This window comes from Xenopus tropicalis, chromosome 8, assembly GCF_000004195.4.
Source record: "Xenopus tropicalis strain Nigerian chromosome 8, UCB_Xtro_10.0, whole genome shotgun sequence".
Classification (NCBI taxonomy): Eukaryota; Metazoa; Chordata; class Amphibia; order Anura; family Pipidae; genus Xenopus; species Xenopus tropicalis.
The window spans coordinates 78,107,078-78,126,034 of NC_030684.2; the positions used below are offsets into that span (position 1 = coordinate 78,107,078).

General features: G+C 40.0%; 1 protein-coding gene across 1 annotated transcript in view; it reads right to left on the minus strand.

The window, feature by feature from the left end:
* The window catches only part of sptbn4 (spectrin, beta, non-erythrocytic 4), a 73,141-nt gene that overhangs the window by 3,569 nt on the left and 50,615 nt on the right, over positions 1-18,957 (minus strand). Inside the window, exons 22-36 of the mRNA XM_002938815.5 lie at positions 17,372-17,596; positions 17,142-17,231; positions 15,039-15,317; positions 14,468-14,598; positions 11,750-11,954; positions 9,320-9,697; positions 8,863-9,107; positions 7,988-8,126; positions 7,723-7,807; positions 5,732-5,928; positions 4,647-5,317; positions 4,061-4,127; positions 2,404-2,681; positions 454-627; positions 327-369 (exon numbers count right to left, since the gene is read on the minus strand). Of these exons, the coding sequence (XP_002938861.2) occupies positions 327-369; positions 454-627; positions 2,404-2,681; positions 4,061-4,127; positions 4,647-5,317; positions 5,732-5,928; positions 7,723-7,807; positions 7,988-8,126; positions 8,863-9,107; positions 9,320-9,697; positions 11,750-11,954; positions 14,468-14,598; positions 15,039-15,317; positions 17,142-17,231; positions 17,372-17,596 (3,207 nt within the window). The remainder of the gene's footprint in view (positions 1-326; positions 370-453; positions 628-2,403; positions 2,682-4,060; positions 4,128-4,646; positions 5,318-5,731; positions 5,929-7,722; positions 7,808-7,987; positions 8,127-8,862; positions 9,108-9,319; positions 9,698-11,749; positions 11,955-14,467; positions 14,599-15,038; positions 15,318-17,141; positions 17,232-17,371; positions 17,597-18,957) is intronic.

An 18,957-nucleotide genomic window follows, 5' to 3' on the forward strand; every position in this document is an offset into this window, starting at 1 on the left:
AATTGAGAATGCAGTCTAGTGTTTCTGGTGAATATATCTAATTTCTTCAACAATGGTCAGACCAGCACTTAACATGCTGAATCAAATAACTCATCACATTACATCAACTCTGCATCAGAAGGACTCATGGTTTGATAAACATGCCTCGGAGCCACTCTCGTATGAAGTGTTCCTGTAAAATGCTGGTTGACTCCTATGCAAATGGAGTCTCACAATACAACATTGCAAAGTGCATGTCATCATTCAATGCCACATTTCTTAGTCAGTTATAGATTTGCATACATGCTGAGATATTGGTGGTTTTGTTAAAGCAGACATTTCTTTACCTCATCTTTTGCTTGAAAGAGGAATTCTCTACCATCTGTTGACCTACAATAGTAAGAAGACTAGTTTTTAGCAGGCTGATGCCACTGTTTAAACCTGCGGGCAAACATCTAATGACAGGTCTATTACCTGAGTTTGAACACAAATTTCTTCTTCTTGTATTCACTAGCTACCTCACAGGAGGCTCCAAGTAGGTTTAATAGGGGCTCACCACCATGTGTGGCCCCTGAGCTCTGACTCTTTGCATCCTTGTATACCCCAAGATCTCCTTTGTTTAATACACAGTATAGATTTATCCATGACCTGTGTACATAAGAGAATACATAAGAAAAGAAACACAAATGAATCACAACACAGCTAATTACACCATAAAGAGAGAAATAATATATAGTCGTTTTTGATAAAGTACTGGGTGGAATAGAGTAAACCAGTATTTTTTCATTGCTTCTGCGGGTGCCAGAGGGTCTACAAGAGCAACATATTTTGTTGCAAGATTCAGATCAGGTAAAGCTTAAACCTATTTTTAACTTGAGAATCATTTCAGGTGGGGGGAAGCAAGTACAGCATAAATAATAGCCGTACAATATGGAGGATAAATCGGTTTAATTTTCATTGTAAGATTAGACTTTATAGTGGTAACCACAGGGAAAAAGCCCATGAAACCGTAAAAGGAATCTGTCATGTGAAAACATTTTTTTTATATTTAACTTTACAATGTGACGTGGGGCTAGACAAAGTCTTACTTTCCCAGGTTCCCTGAGCCATGTGACTTGAGCTCTGATAAACTTCAGTCTCTCTTAACTGCTGCACTGCAAGTTGGAGTGATATCACCCCTCCTCTCTTCCCCCCAGCAGCCGATCAGCAGAACAATGGGAAAGTAGCAAGATAGAAGCTCCCTGATGCCTGTATTGCTAAAAATGCTCCCATGCCCTACCTAGTGGTAGATATAACAGCACTCAATGGTAAAAATCAAATTCATGACTTATCCAGTTACATTGAGTAGGAAAAACAATAGCTTATCTGAAAACAGTTCTATTATGTAGTGGTGGCTCTTCCTGAAAGCTCAGAATCAGGCACAATGCAGATACAGAGATCGCTGCCTACACACCAATATTACGGCTAAAGAAAAATACATTTGTTGGTTCAAGAATAAAATTTTAAATGGTGAATTATTTGTTTAGTAATAAAAACTACACCATTAAAATCACGATCGAATCCCTTCAAGATATGGTTTAGACACACCATAGCTCATAACAAGGTTAAAGATACACATACCCAGCCACCCTGCTGTAGTTTCAGAACAATAAATAACTATTTTCCCAAAATAATTCCGTAAGTCCCTTTTATACTTGGCCCACTGTTTTTTGGCTTGAACGCAAACTAGGATGCTTATGCAGTAGTTTGGAAACCTCTAATCTAAAATATGGTTTGTCTCCATAATATTATTTTAGTTCAGTGGTTTGCATTATACTAGAACTAAAAGCTTGTGTGGCTGCATGAATACAATAGTATGGTGTTCCAAACAACAATTACTTCATTGTAGTTTATAAAGGGTTACATTTTAGAGCGTAGTCAGGTAGTCAGAGAGGCAGTTTTTTATATATTAAAAGGAGACATATCCTATAAAGATTACGAATTTACCAGTGAATTATACTCCTCTAAATATAGAAGGATTGTGCTTAAAAAAAGTTGTGTTTCAGACTGATTTATTGAGAAATTCCACCAAAACCCCAGTAGTCCCAATCAGCAGCTAGGCTGACCTGATAGGGAACTGAAGCCTGTCTTTGCTTGTGTGAGTGCAGGGCTGTGATTGGCTCTCCCACTCCTACTGTGTTTCTGGCAGGGACCGTTTAGGACACGCTCACCCTTCATTTCAAACACAGTCAGAGAACCGATACGATCTATAGGGAGCTCCAATAAAGGGGTCATTTTTACAGATATGATTAATTTTTAGCACAAAGTGAAACCAGCACATAATTGCCTACAAAATTAGGGTTTTCCCATTAATTCCCATTAAATTTTCACAGAAAGTACTCATTGTTGCAGACAAAAACTGCTGGATTTTGCCACAGTACAGACCTATTTGAAGCCTTTTTACTGGGCCCATCAAGCTCATGTTTCCTGAACAGGTATCCTTCTTGTTGAATGGTGTGGGTGGGAGGTGGTGGAGGTGGAGCACTGCTCTGTGCTGGGGCTGAGCGTGACCTTCGTGCCTCGCCAGGAGGTTGGTTAGGATCTTTGGGTCGAGGTCTTCTCCTTGGCTTTGGACGATCTCTGGCTCGTGGACGATCTGGTCTTGTTGTTCTTTCAGGAAGTTTGTCTACCCCATTTGGTACACGGGCAGGAGAATCTTGGCCCTAAAGATAGATATTGGCATTACTTACAAAACCAATTTTCTTTTTCAGGCTAGAAAACTAATAATTTTTCTGCATTGGTGACATAGGCAGAACATATAACCATCTGGGTGCACACATGTCATACACTTATAATGCAGGTTATTTGTGGTGGCTATCTTCTCCTGCACTGTCTGGAAAGCATTGCTACTTTATGGGAAAGGTAAGGAATCTGAATCATAAAAGAAACATATAATAAACAAAGTGCCAAAACAGATACAGAAACTGTCATTTTTAAGCTAAATGCATGCAAGGATACCAGGACTAGTAAGTCTTATATCTATAATACTATAGAACTGAATCTTTCTTATATGGTTGTTTAATTTCCCACCTTCTGTACAGCACTTTAGAATGCCTTTGTGTACCTGCCTCTCATCTTCACCATCCTACTGCAATGAGAATCCTGTTGTTTCAAGCTTGCCCCATCAACTTCACAATATATTCTCTCCACTATGAAGCTAAACCTTAACTGGCATCAGCATAAAAGGTGCAATTCAATTGTTTTTAATGGGCCATTGTGGAGTAAGAATAAGCACAGGTTCATGCAGGTCATGTGGTAATTGAAGGAAAAAAAACAGCTTTGCTGTCCATTAACCAAGTGGCTGGGGACAGTAGCCTGAGGGGATCACATACTGACCAGACCCTGACCCTTAGGGTAGGGCAATAAAACAAATTTTGCTAGTAATAAAAAATGTGCCCAGCCCTATATATTTAAATGGAGTGTAGGAGTGTTGCTATTTATGATTATAGCAATGTGGTATAGGAAGATCTCGCTCTCCTGGCCACAGAATATAATAGAAGCCACAAAACCATAAACAACATTGTCTCAAAGTGAAACAAACTTAACAGTAAGCACACAATTTCCTTTAAGCAGGAGTCTTGGCTTAATGCAGATATATTGGTAAAGACTGTCCTTTAAGGTTTTACCATTGTTTATAGGTAACAAATAAATACACCAGATTAACTGTTCTCTCCTCCCAGTGTCTCAACAGAACCCATTAACAGTTATGGGAACACGCTCAAAATTTAAAAAATATATAGAGCACATTGCTAACTAAAGCCAGATTTCTGATCCACTGTGAAGTTTGGTGGTAATCAGTGGTTAAAGGTGGCCATTCACGTAGCAATTGATCTTTCGTGCGACCACTGGTCAAAATTTTTTAACCAGCCCAATCAGTGAGATGACAGATATCCACAGCCTTTGGATATTGGGCGTCTCGTTGACCCACCTTACACGCACCAAATATCATACGAAACGAGGTTACATACAATAATATTGGTTCATGTATGGCGGCTTAAGTTTTGCAGTTTTATTAAACTTTAGTAAATGTATTTGCACTTACACCGGAGCTGTTCTGGAAAGCTTCTTTCTCTTGTAGCTGCTCCACAATATCTGCCAAAGTAGCTTTTCTAAAGAAGCAAATGAAGACAGTTATAAGTTAATTTTGACTAACTGCTTTTGGTGTATTAGGAGAATAATGTGTAAATATCCTGCCACTCCTTATGCAAAAAAGTCAAGGTATTTACATCCTAACATTTGGTACCCCCCAGTGACTGCACCTACCACTCTCCACTTACAAAAATAGAGACATCAAGGAAGCTACCTTATGTCCTCCTTAAGGACAAATGTCAGAAAGTATACAATTGTCTCCCGCTGGAATACTTACATCTGTATATTAACTACTACTTTTAGACATTAAGGGCACCAAGTGAATTTAATTTTCTTGTGGCCTTTCTCAGAGGCAATGGGACCATTGATTACCCTTTCAAAAGGGGCATGATTCACCAGAAGCCCTGAGTAAAGTCTTATGTTAGGTATTGGGTACATCCTTATGTTCAATACACCCAATTCTCCTGTTTGCCTTAACAACAGACAACAGTTATCTACTTCATTCTCAAATAATACCCAGGCAGTACACATTAAGTTACCCTGCTTGCTTCTCAGGTTCAGTCCTTGGCTTGTCCTGTTCAATTGTATCCTGTCTTTCTGTTCTCCTCTCATGCCTGTCTCTTCTCCTCTCAGATTGCTCTTGTTTTGGGGTTTCCTGCTCACTGGATCCCTGCCGCTCTAATCGCTTCTCATGACGATCTCGCCGTCTCTCCGGAGGCTCTTGTTTTGGGGTTTCCTGCTCACTAGACTCTTGCCGTTCCAACCGCCTTTCATGCCTGTCCCTCTTCCTCTCAGTGTGACGACTTCCCTTAATTTCTGGTTTTTCCACAGTCAAGTTAGCCATTCCTTGTGCAAATTTGATTTCAGTCTTCTCTGCCCTTTCAACCTCCTGTGCTGCAAGTGGTTTATCTGCTACTTTGGTCTCCACATGGTCCATCTTTGGCTGTAGACGTTCTGGCTTTATATCCTGTCGAACATATCCTACCCTTGTCTCTCCCTTTTCAGCTCTTGCCCTTCGAATTTCCTGTTGGCCACCATCAGGGATGGAAAGAGCTTCTTTTTGATCCAATTTTGTCTCAGAATTCTCATAGACGGTTTGACGTGAAAGAGGGGAAGGGCGAGCAGAATAATCAGTTGTGTCTGGAAAAACCTTGCGGCCGAGAAGAGGTGTTGCAGGCTGCTTACTTTGCTCTGCTTTTAGTTTCTCTAGCTGATAGTATACAGAAAAATACCAGGTTACACTGAATTGTAAAGAGACGTTTTACTTTTTGAAAAGGAGCTAAATGAGCTCATTAAATAGTGCTTGAGCTAAACTTTGTGTCTATTGTTTTAATTAAGAAATACCTATGTTTTTTCTGGCACTTAAGAAGATAATTAAACCAGTTTCACTTTAGCACTTCCTGGTTCTGACATGTAGAGTAGTATCTGATAAAACTAATTAGCAGACTGAGGAGCCCTCTGCTAATGAGCTGTTTAAAGAATGTAATCAGGAAAATATAGATTTTTTAAAATTAAATAGGCAGACTGCATTATTAAAAGAAGGTTGATTTATTTGGCTCTTTTTTTATCAAAGGTATTTTAAGTGTACACTGTCCCTTTTAAAACCTGACATATGACTTCTTACCGTAGTAAGGCGTCTCAATGAACTAAACCTCTCCTCCCAAACTGCGGCTGTTTTGCGGAAGGCCTCATGTCTTCGGATGAGCTGCTCCACCTCATCTACACTGTTGCCAAGCTCAGGGCTTTTAACAATAGGTTCTTGAGCCGTCAGCCAGGCATCTGCCACTCCAGCTTCTTGGGCAAACTGGTGAACCTCCAACACTACATAGAGAAGATGAACATATCGGCATTGAGGATATATAGGAATTATATTGGCAATATTGTTGTAAGGATATTCGTAGTCACCAAGAGGTTTGGCAACATCACAATGAAAGTTTATAAAGGATGTATTGAACAGTTTATTCAGGGCTATAGATTTGTATATTTACATAATATAATGAAGAAAGCCCATCGAAGAGCCATCTACTGTGCATGCTTGCTACCGCTTGCTCTAATGATAATCACTTCAGCAAGCGCAGTAGGCAGTTCTTTAAACCAGCTTCCTATTTAAAGTTGACGGAAGGCTCAGTATAGTAAAGGACGGAGCTTCACGCTAGATGAGAAAGTTACTGGTCTGAACTGCTGTTTTGAGCAGCTATGTTAGAAAAGACATCAGACTCAATGAAGGGTGAGAGGTATGCCATTTTGGTGGCTGTTTAGAGTAGTTTAAGGGATTGTAATATAGGAGGTTTACTTATACTCTAAGCAAGAGCCAGATTACCCACCAGAGCTCTTGATATCCCAGGGTCTCCTGCTGGAGTGCTGCTACCATAATGCAAGGTAGGAATACTGCATCAGACAGCAGCGTCCTATATGTCACTTCTAGTGCAGAGAGCGCAATTATGATGCACATGTAATTAAAAGATTCCCAGCCTTATATATTTAAATGGAGATTAGCGGTATATCAGCAAGGTCACATGCAAGCATGGTGCTGTTTATGATTATAGCAATGAGATATAGGAGGATCTCCCTCTGCTGGCGATAAGAGTATAACAGAAGCCACAAAACCATAAACAACAGTCTCAAAGTGAAATAAACATAACAGTTTTCTCTAAGCAAGAAGCTTGGCTTAATGCAGATATATTGGTAAAGACTATTCTTAAAGGTATTACCATTGTTTATAGGAAACAAATACACCGCATTATTTTGCAGTTTCATAAAACTTGAGTCAAATTATTTGTACTTACACCAGTGCTGTTCTGGAAAGCTTTAAGGATAAGGGTAGTTTTAGGGATTTTAATATAAGAAAATGACTGATTCTTTGAGAATCAGCCAGACTACCTACCAGAGCCCTTGATATCCCAGGGTTTTCTACCATAATGCAAGGTTAGAATCCTGCCTCAGGCAGCAGCGCCCTGTACATTACCAGGGGCAGCAAAAACCATGGCTCTTCTAGTAAACAGAGCGCAATTACAATGCAACCCCACAAAACCCTCTCCAATGCTGAATTAGTGAGCGTGGGGGGAAATTGGCAGGGCTTGTCGGCCCAGCACAGAAGTGTCAGATCATAAAAGAAAGCACAAATCTGGCAACAAACAGTAATACCATACCAGAATTCCAATTTCCCTATGCACCACATGCGGTAAAATATTTAAAATATGCCATGATAGTTTACATTTTTGCCAACTGTACAATTTCGGTACAGGAAAGAGGTGTTACATCGTTGTAGAAAAACATATCTAATAATTTCCATTTACAATATTCCAAATTAACAAGGAAGCTGTCTGTATTTGTTACCAGTTCTGCCCCTGCTACATATGTACCTTGCATCTCCCCCGCATGCGTCACAGAAGCATGTACAAGGAGTGTGTGGGAGCTGTTATGGTTTCCATGGCAATTCTAATTAGTGCTCTGCTGGATGACATGGGGGTGCCTGTTCATACTCTGCCTTCTGCCAGGATAGAGATTAAATTATATATTCTGGGGATTAGTATTTTAAAAAATGCACAAAAGATAATAGCGATAAACTGCTGGTGTCATTAAGACTTGCACGAATGTACCATACAGAGGACTTACTTTGTTGAAGCCACTCCCAGTGTTTGTTCCATTTTTCCAACATTTCCTTTTTCTTTGCCATTAACCTGTCCAAACTCTGCTTTATCTAAAGTGCAGAATATGTCAAGTGAGTTAAATAAGAAGCATAATGGGAAAAGTATTATATAACAGACTACTGTTACATGCAGGTTGAATGCTCTTTATAAATCAGTTAACCTATAAATCTATACATTAGGTCTATAAATTAGGAACCTGAGAGCTTTTTTAAATGAAAATTAAACATCACCTCATCTGAAGATGGTCTTTTGTTCAGGACCAGGGTCTTGCCTAGCTCCACACAATCTGCAATCCTCTTGTTCCGTGACTCAATCTCACTCTTTAGCCCTTGATGGTAACTCATTAAGACTTCCACAGATGACACATCTCTGGTAAAAACCAAACTGCCATTAGTGATTTACAAGTGTTGGCATTCACATGAGCCACAATACAACCCACAGGATATAGTCTTGAAAAATCTTTCCTATAGAATGGTATGGGATTTGAAAGGTATAATATATGTTTAACTATCTAATAAAAAAGCAGTCCGTAAATCAGGAGTCCTCAAACTATGGCCGGATACAGCCCCCAGGGTCATTTACCTGGCCCCCTGCTGCGTCCTCACACCTCGCTACTACCTGTCTGCCTCAGTGTTGTCCTCAGCCCCAGCGCGTCACGTCACCAAATCCCACCGGTTGACGCTCACTGGGGCCAAGCACCACACTGAGGCAGACAGGTAGTAGCCAGGGGTGAGGACACAGCAGGGAGCTAGGTAAATGACCCTGGGGGCTGTATGGGCCGTAGATTGAGGACTCTTGATTTACAGACTGCTTTTTTATTAGATAGTCATCTTCTAAAACAACAATAGAAATATACAGTAACGGAAGAAATAAGGATTATAATGTAAGTTAGGTATTGTCAGATATATAAATAGTTAAAATTCTACATATACAGTTATAAAAACAAAGGGCCCTAATTTTTTATTTTTGTGGATTGAGATGCATAGCAATATGATATCATACAGAAACTGGAGTTAGGTTTGTTGTACTGAACTTTTCTATCTGCGAGGCACAGAAGTGCATATTTTCAGAGGGCAGTGAGATTGTAAGCATGAAAGGAGGTTACCTGGGCTTTTCTTCTGCGCCAATCTGGCACGTAATGCTTTCCATCCAGGAAATCAGGTCTCTCACAAGATTGAGGAACTTAATTCGATCAGTGGTACTAGTTATTTGCAGTCTGCAGTCCTCACAAGATGTCAGCAGCTCTTTCCATGCTCGCATGACTTCCTGCTCACTAGTCACAATTGCAGCGGCATTTTCACCAGCATAAACAGTGCGCAGTTGGGCTGCATTCTCCTGCAGCTGACGTACCTATCCAATTCACAAATTTTAATGCAACAAAATGAATCCACATGTTCACAAAGTAAACACTACCTTTCTGTTCTATTAATTTTTGGTCCAACAATACATTTAGAAGAATATGGATAATGATCATAATCAATTTCCACAATGACTAAGATAGGAAAACAAGGCAAAAATAACAACTCTAACTCTGGCAATAAAAATTCATTTTTTACACATACCTGAGTTACAAGAACTTGAATATCATGTTCAAAAGAGCTGAGTATCCTTTGCAAGGACCCTGCCGATAGCTTGGCTTCTTGAGCCTTCACTTCTGGCAACCTCTGCTTTTTCTCCTCAACTTGACTTAATACTTCTTTGCAGTCATTGAAAAACTTATACAGCTCATGAGAAGCAGCCAACATCTGTGATCTGGTCTCCATCAATTCCAGCAAATCAGCCCAAGCCTCATTGACACCATCTTTCCACTCTGCAATAATGGCTGCATCTGAATGCCCAAAGTCAATTAGCTCATCCACCATTTGATTCACCGCAGAGATGCGTTCTTGTCCTACACTGCCTGTTTCAGTGGCAAACTCTGTGAATTTCTCCTGAAGAAGCTAAAAAGGTGCATAAATAGTGCAGACAATTACTTATATAAATATGGACAGTTTAATGAGTTCATGGAATTGCAGATCTTCCACAGGTTGGAATGCCTTGCCACCAGCAAGAATCGCCGGTGGGATGGCAAACGAGTCGTCTCAGTGACCCGTAGGGCGAGTATAGAAAACAGTAGTGACGCTTATGCCATTCCAATGGTGATTTACATTCGTGCAGTGGGAAGGCATTTTTTGGGAGATTAGTCACCTGCTATAGGCAAGATTTATCACAGGCGACTAATCTCCCTTTGTGCCATCAGAGGGCAACCTTCACATACAGTGGCTTGCAAAAGTATTCGGCCCCCTTGAACTTTTCCACATTTTGTCACATTACAGCCACAAACATGAATCAATTTTATTGGAATTCCACGTGAAAGACCAATACAAAGTGGTGTACACGTGAGAAGTGGAAGGAAAATCATACATGATTCCAAACATTTTTTACAAATAAATAACTGCAAAGTGGGGTGTGCGTAATTATTCAGCCCCCTTTGGTCTGAGTGCAGTCAGCTGCCCATAGACATTGCCTGATGAGTGCTTATGACTAAATAGAGTGCACCTGTGTGTAATCTAATGTCAGTACAAATACAGCTGCTCTGTGACGGCCTCAGAGGTTGTCTAAGGGAATATTGGGAGCAACAACACCATGAAGTCCAAAGAACACACCAGACATGTCAGGGAGAAAGTTATTGAGAAATTTAAAGCAGCCTTAGGCTACAAAAAGATTTCCAAAGCCTTGAACATCCCATGGAGCACTGTTCAAGCGATCATTCAGAAATGGAAGGAGTATGGCACAACTGTAAACCTACCAAGACAAGGCCGTCCACCTAAACTCACAGGCCGAACAAGGAGAGCGCTGATCAGAAATGCAGCCAAGAGGCCCATGGTGACTCTGGACGAGCTGCAGAGATCTACAGCTCAGGTGGGGGAATCTGTCCATAGGATAACTATTAGTCGTGCACTGCACAAAGTTGGCCTTTATGGAAGAGTGGCAAGAAGAAAGCCATTGTTAACAGAAAACCATAAGAAGTCCCGTTTGAAGTTTGCCACAAGCCATGTGGGGGACACAGCAAACATGTGGAAGAAGGTGCTCTGGTCAGATGAGACCAAAATGGAACTTTTGGCCAAAATGCAAAACGCTATGTGTGGCGGAAAACTAACACTGCACATCACTCTGAACACACCATCCCCACTGTCAAATATGGTGGTGGCAGCATCATGCTCTGGGGGTGCTTCTCTTCAGCAGGGACAGGGAAGCTGGTCAGAGTTGATGGGAAGATGGATGGAGCCAAATACAGGGCAATCTTGGAAGAAAACCTCTTGGAGTCTGCAAAAGACTTGAGACTGGGGCGGAGGTTCACCTTCCAGCAGGACAACGACCCTAAACATAAAGCCAGGGCAACAATGGAATGGTTTAAAACAAAACATATCCATGTGTTAGAATGGCCCAGTCACAGTCCAGATCTAAATCCAATGGAGAATCTGTGGCAAGATCTGAAAACTGCTGTTCCCAAACGCTGTCCATCTAATCTGACTGAGCTGGAGCTGTTTTGCAAAGAAGAATGGGCAAGGATTTCAGTCTCTAGATGTGCAAAGCTGGTAGAGACATACCCTAAAAGACTGGCAGCTGTAATTGCAGCAAAAGGTGCTTCTACAAAGTATTGACTCAGGGGGCTGAATAATTACGCACACCCCACTTTGCAGTTATTTATTTGTAAAAAATGTTTGGAATCATGTATGATTTTCGTTCCACTTTTCACGTGTACACCACTTTGTATTGGTCTTTCACGTGGAATTCCAATAAAATTGATTCATGTTTGTGGCTGTAATGTGACAAAATGTGGAAAAGTTCAAGGGGGCCAAATACTTTTGCAAGCCACTGTATATCCTTAATTCTTTATTATTCGTTATATAAAGAAAGAAACCCTTCCTCCATTGATAACGTGAAAAAATTTAGATAAGTGTGCCTTTAAAGAATGTGCTAATGCTGCACCAAGGTTAATTGCTACTTACTGTCACATGCTCATAGTCTTGTCCAAGCTCTGGAGATCCAGCCACAACTTCTTTTTCTGCTATCCACTGCTCTAGCTCATCCACCTCACGACTTAACTGGAAGAGCCAATACTGCTGCTCCAGGCGTCCCTTCCGCTCATCTACCAAGTCCTTCAGAGACACGTAGAGCCGATCAATCTGAGACTGACGCTTACTTATCTGCTCGCTGTGCAAGGACAGCAGTCATTGCATTAGTTAGGAACACTGTCTAGGAAGAGATGTGCATACATATAGTATGTACTAACATGACTTTGCCTTTACAAAAAAGCCAGTTGCACCAATGGCTTCTCCTAATGTATCCTTAAGCACATATATAAAGATATAACCTAACTACACTTAAATATACAGGTTTAAAGGAGAAAGAAAGGTAAAAACTAAGTAAGCTTTATCAGAAATATCTATGTAAATACAGCCATAAGATTTCTTGTGTCTGTAATTCATGTGCCAGAGACACGCAGCTCTCTCCCCTCTCCTGCTCCCCCCTCCTCAAGAATGCTAAGAACTCACTCCCTCACTTATGAATGTGGATCTGAGCCAATCAGCAGGAAGCTGACTCATAGGGGCTGATTTACTAACCCACAAATCCGACCCGAATTGGAAAAGTTCCGACTTGAAAACGAACATTTTGCGACTTTTTCGTATGTTTTGCGATTTTTTCGGATTCTGTACGAATTTTTCGTTACCAATACGATTTTTGCGTAAAAACGCGAGTTTTTCGTATCCATTACGAAAGTTGCGTAAAAAGTTGCGCATTTTGCGTAGCGTTAAAACTTACGCGAAAAGTTGCGCATTTTTCGCGTAAGTTTTAACGCTACGCAAAATGCGCAACTTTTTACGCAACTTTCGTAATGGATAGGAAAACTCGCGTTTTTACGCAAAAATCGTATTGGATCCGAAAAATTCGTAAAGAATCCGAAAAAATCGCAAAACATACGAAAAAATCGCAAAGTACCGATCATTACGAAAAAAACGCAATCGGACTCCATTCGACCCGTTCGTGGGTAAGTAAATCAGCCCCATAGTCTAACTAACCGAGCATGTTCACTTGGTCTTGGTCTCGGTGCAGGAGTGAGGCATTATGGGAACTTTCTTTACACAGCTCAGCGTTTTTTCTTCCTGTTTGGCTTCTGATCATCTGAACAGGAGAAATATGGGGAGACTTAAGGGCACTATTGAGACAACTGAAGGTATGCCTGCAGCTTGAGATTAACTCTTTACTAGCCTTTCCTTCTCCTTTAAATCAGAAGGAAAGCAATAGTGATGTGCAGGTCATCATTTATTTGACCCACACCTGACCCTAAAGCGGACACACCGACATAATCTGTTTTGTGTGACTTTTAGGCCATGCGTGTATAGCCAGCTTTTGCTGCCTTCCAATCCGAGCCCAACATGACCCAGCAATGCACCTCTATTCCTAGATCCACTGCCTGTCCTATCTATCTCTGATCTCACAAGGGGGTGGGGCAGGGAAGGCACATACCTATAAATATGCGGCAGATGAGCTGTGTAAGGTTGCAAGTGGGGAAGGCGGAAGCTAGAGCTCAGCCTGAACCCACCCACAACCCGACAATAGAGTGTTGACCTGACCCGCAGAGGTTTGGGGCCAGCCTGCACATCACGAGAAAACAATAGCTTTAGCAGTGCTATTTTAAACATTAAAACATGGCAGTATTTTTTAATAAATAATTCAGTAATTAAATATCCTCTGGGACCCTAATTTCAGTGTCACAAAATATTAAATGTACCTACAGAAACTGAACAAAAAATCCCATTCATTAAAGTAAAAAAAAAAAGTCAGTGAAAAGCCATTCCTTGTACTTCTATCTTATGACTACTGACACAGAGAGCCATCCGAAGCTGATGGTAGCTCCAAGGTTCCCTCTGAGCCCTGCTTTATTGCTGCAGCACAACATCTAAATCCTCATGCAGGTCATGCAGGGTTAATATTTCAGCACCATATAAGGGTGCCACTTATTAAAAGTACTTGCATCTCAAGTGGTTCTTGCACTTGCGCATTAGGACACAAAAAGCCAGTGCTCCCAGCCAGCTTGTCTATTTTAAAACACATGCGCAATTGTGCACAATTAATACTTTGGATAAAATTGCAGCAAGCACAACTTCCCTTACAGTCACAATTGCAATGAAATTATGGGAAAAAACACTGCATGTTGGTAGAAAACATGGCAACTTGCATATGAAATTGCACTGTGCACACTACCCTTGTGCTCGTAAATGAACCCTACAGTGTTTTTACGCAAAATGGACATGCAGGCAAACACTTTTATAAAGTAATCCAAATAAAATTAATCCTGAACCGTAATGTACTAACTGCATTTAAAAAAAAAAACATTCTAGTTAATATTAACATCATCTTCTCAACTGCATGAAACTATTTTAATTTATTGCCCAGAAAGGACAGGGAGCATTGTTCTGCTTAGAATCCAGCCACCTCATTACCTAAAAGCCATATAAATATTTTAGCTATTTAGATTACCAAAGTGTGGATTCTCTGGAGAACTCAAAGCATTAAATGATGATGCTAGCAACGTTACAGCACCATAATCTGCAGAATATAGTTAATGTTCAGTAAATAGAGAAAGAGTTATGTAGGCCACAGTATAACAAAGTATAGAGACTCTAAGACAACAGCGGCTCAGCTATACTAAAAATTCTTCTCACCTGTCTGGGTGTCCTAGGTCCAGAAGGGTGCGGCACTGCCTAGAGAGCTGAGCTATTGTCTCCTCATAATTCTCAATAGTCTGTTCCAGCATAAGGTGTTTCTTCAGGAGTTGCAGAGTGCTCTGTTCATCCTGGTGAGCAGGTAAAGAAATGATGTCAATGGATTTGAAATATTAAATGATAGCCTCATGTTTTTAAGACATTTAGGGTATTTATGATTTCAAGATTAGGTAAAGGTGCATCTCCATGTTTTTGGCCCACAATTCACATTATCCCCGATCTTGAGCAGTTTGGTAAACAAAATAAAAAATGAATAGCAGAGGAACTGATAAGAAATATGGGAAATGAAAATAAGAATAATAGACCCCTAACAACCAGACCTAATTTTGAATTGCAGGCTGGAAAGAGCCAAAATAGGAAGGCTAACAATTCAAAAACAATATTCAAAAACAATAATAAAATATGAAGACCAACTTTATAATGAAAGTAGAATTTCTCAGCTCCACCTCTAAGCTAAAATCTAAACCTGCTGCAATTAAAAAATTGTATTGATTCTTACTCCATTGCTCACCTTCCCCTTCTCATCATTCATCATAAGAAGTTCCTGCTCACTCAGCCAGGTCTCCACTTCTCCTACATCAAAATAATACTGCTGCACCTGGTAGGTAATGTCGAGTAGCTGCTGTCTTCTTTCAGTCTCATCTCGTAGCATATTCCACATCTCCCCGAGGCTCTCATACCCAAGCCGCACTCCCTCTGCCTCTGGAGTTCGGATGCTGGCAATAGCCCCTGCCCTTTCTAGAATATCATCTACCCGAGGGGAATGCACCTGAATCTCCCGTCGCAGGTTCTGAAAAACATTAGATGTGTAAAATATTGACAAACACCTACAGATCAGCAAAACCTCAATCACAGCAGCTCAAAATAAAATTCAATATTTGTATTACTTCCAAGACCACTATGTCCATGTTTTACCCACCACCCTGCCTTTTTCCTACAGAACACCAGGCAGCAGGTGGCTGCAGTTGAAATGTGTAGGCGAATGCAAAGCAGTATGTTGTGATCACTGAGCATTGTTCATTCTGCTGCAGTATAGCATCAGAGCTTTGTAAAGAAGTCTCATGATTTAACCTAAAAAAATTGGACAGCACTACAACAGCAAAAATGCTTTTATTCAGTCTGCCAACAAATGACATTTTAACCGACTGAATGACAGGAAAACTGTGAAAAATTGTGTACAAATGTCATCTTTAATAGTGATGTGTGGTTCATGAAAAACTCAACCTGCACCCCACCCTAACCTGCAAAAAAGTTTCCATTATAGGATCCCCACCCAACCCATACCCACGTCTTTCTACTCTGTACTCTACTTCTTATAGGTTATTAGGTTATAAGACAGGGAAATTTCAGGTGCAGAGGAAGAGTGTAGTTCCTCAGCTGACCCACACCCAACCAAAACCCACGATGGTCTCTCAGATTTCAACCCTAAACCCCTGACCTAAAGGGTAAACTACATGGGACCTGCACATTACTAATCTTTAAATACAAGAGTATTGTTTACAATGTTATCATGTATTGAGGAACAATAAAAATCCAAAATCTAGTAAGTAAAAAAACCCAAAAACGTACATGATATCATCTGAAATAATTCTGGCGTGTTTGCTTCAGCATCACTACTATAGGCTACATTGCAGGTTGATGTGTGGCCATGGGAGCAGCCATTCATGTTGAAATAGGGCTAAATTGAGGTATTTTAAAATAAAAGGCTTACTTTTAGGCTAGCTTTTAGAATAATGAGCTCTTTGCAAACAAATTATAAGCTGCAGCCTATATTTTGCTTCCAGATAAGAAGCAGCTCATTATACAGAGGGCTTATTTGTGCAAACAGTGATTCCAGGAACCAGGAAGTACTAACAAAAGTGGAAGTTGTTTTATTTTCTAGTATAGTGCAAAAAATAACAAAACCCATAGATATTCTTTATTTAAATTCATGTTCTATGAGCTCATATTGAAAAAGGGGACTAAATTGTTGCTGAGGAATATTGTACAAGTTTTCCCAGGATACAAAATAAAAAAAAACAAACAAACAAAAAATTTGTGATGCAGTGTTTTCATATTACACATTTTGCACACATTATACAGAAATCCAGAGTTTGGGTTCTTATTTGGACCTTTATCAAGGAAATTATAAAAGTGTATCTAATGAAAAAAGGCTACAAAATATATACAGATATGGTACCTGTTAATCAGAATGCTTTGGACCTGGGAATTACTTTCTGTAATTTGGATCTCTCTACCTTAAGTCTACTAACCCAATAGGCTTGTTTTGCCTCCAAAAAGGATTAATTATATCTTAGTTGGGATCAAGTACAAGATACTGTTTTATTATTACAGTGAAAAGGGAATCATTTTAAATATTAGAACTATTTTCTTAAAATGGAGTCTATGGAAGCGATGGCTTTTCAGTAATTAGGAGCTTTTTGGATAATGGGTTTCTGGATAACTGATTACATACCTGCATATGTAGGTACAGTATGTATTTATATAAATATATATATCATATTTATAACACGTCATTGTGATTTTTACTTTTTATAAATAAAATAATTGCTGCTTTATTCTGGGTTCCCATGTTTAGAAAGAACGACTTCACACAGCAAAAATGAACTCGCACCTGGTTTTTCTTGATGAGTTGCTGCACAATTTGAAGATTGCTCCCATGTTCCTTGGAAGTAGCAAGAGGCAGTCGCTCTTGCACCCAGAACTGTCAACAATGAAAGTTGCATACAATTAATGCATATATTGCCCCCAGTATCACCATAAGTTCTAATACAAATAATATATTGGTTATTTTAAGTTTAACAAGAAAACCCCAACCCTATCCAAAACTTAACTTATACTCACAATTTCATCCTCCAGGTCTCGGGTAACCTGATGCACCTCTTTAGAAGCCAAAAGAATCCTTCTCCTCTCCTTCAGTGGCTCAATCAGGCGCACAATTGTTGTTCCCACCTCATTTTGCTTCTCTTCCAGTGCCTTTTGACTTGCCACTTCCAGAGGAAGAGAGGCAATCTGTGCTTGCAGTTCTCCAACTTCTTTGTACCACTCTTCCATCTGAGACTCCATTGTCTGTGGTGAGGGAACAATTTACAGAACGAAGAATACTTGGAAAGAACACTGTTGTGTTATTCCTGGGTATTGAGATAACTACACTATGGATAGCTCCATCATAACTACAAAGTAGGAAATAATAATAAACCTCTTACAATGACATTAGCACAAAGAAGGATACAATCCACATACAATATACAAACCCATCTAACTTCTTTGAACTGTACAATATAATTGTGTGCAGATTAATCTAGAAAAGAACATGATAAGCCTTTTGTACAAACGGGGGAATTCTATTCTCTGCTGACTTGCAGTTATTGTAAGTTTCCAAACAATTTCTCTTGCTAGAAAAAGAATAAGGTAGCAGGAGGCAAAATCAGTTGGAAATCATTTCAGCTTGTTTACATCAACTATACATTTATGTATGGCTCATACCTCAGTGAATTATTAGACAAACTCTGGAGAAAGAAAGAAAGAGAAAAAGAACAGGCTTGGGATAATAATTCATTATTCTAGGGCTAATGTCACACAGGGCTGGTGAAAAGCAGATCCACTCTCATAAGCTTCTTCGCCAGCAGATCCCCAGCCCCATGTGATATTGGCCTAAAAGTCAATGGGACTGATTTATTAACACAGGTGCTTAATGAGACTTGTGAGTGAGTTTACCTGTAGCCACCAATATATGGTCAGGTATTAGCTGCCAATTCAGGTCCTTCAGTCCAAGTTAATAGCTTATCTGCCCATGTATGGGGTACTCTGACAGACCTACCTGACCAACATCTGGCTGATAGCAACTGGACAAATTTAAAAATGTTGGTGGAGCGATGACTGCAGTGCTTGGTTGATGTGGTCCTCTGTCCTAAAGCCTGTATCCCCCGTTGTTGTGATCTGATCATGTGGCCCTTGGACTACATGACCAGATCATTCCAAAATCGCCCGGGGAAGATTCACTTGTTTGGTGACTCTCCAAACGAGTGGATCTTTCAATGTATGGCGAGCTTCACTGATTAATTGCTGTAACTAAATTGGTGCAGTTTACAATCTGTTGGTAAAATGGAATAAGCTGATTCCAGCATTAAAATCACATATTCCACATGTAATTCGCATGGCTCCATAAGAAGAAAACTGCAACATAAGTACACAGATCCCCACCACCATCATTACTCCAGCTTTGCACCATGCTGAAAATAAAAAAGATCTTATGATCTTGAAAACATATACATGGATGTGCAAGACTCTGTGGCTGCTCTTCATCTGGGTAAGGGTACTTGAGCCCTGTCGTTTTAAAATGTAAACAAAGCTGAATGATTTCTCATGAGAAACAAGAAAGTGGAAATGAAAGATGAAGGGAGAAAGAAAAAAAACAAACAAACTACTAT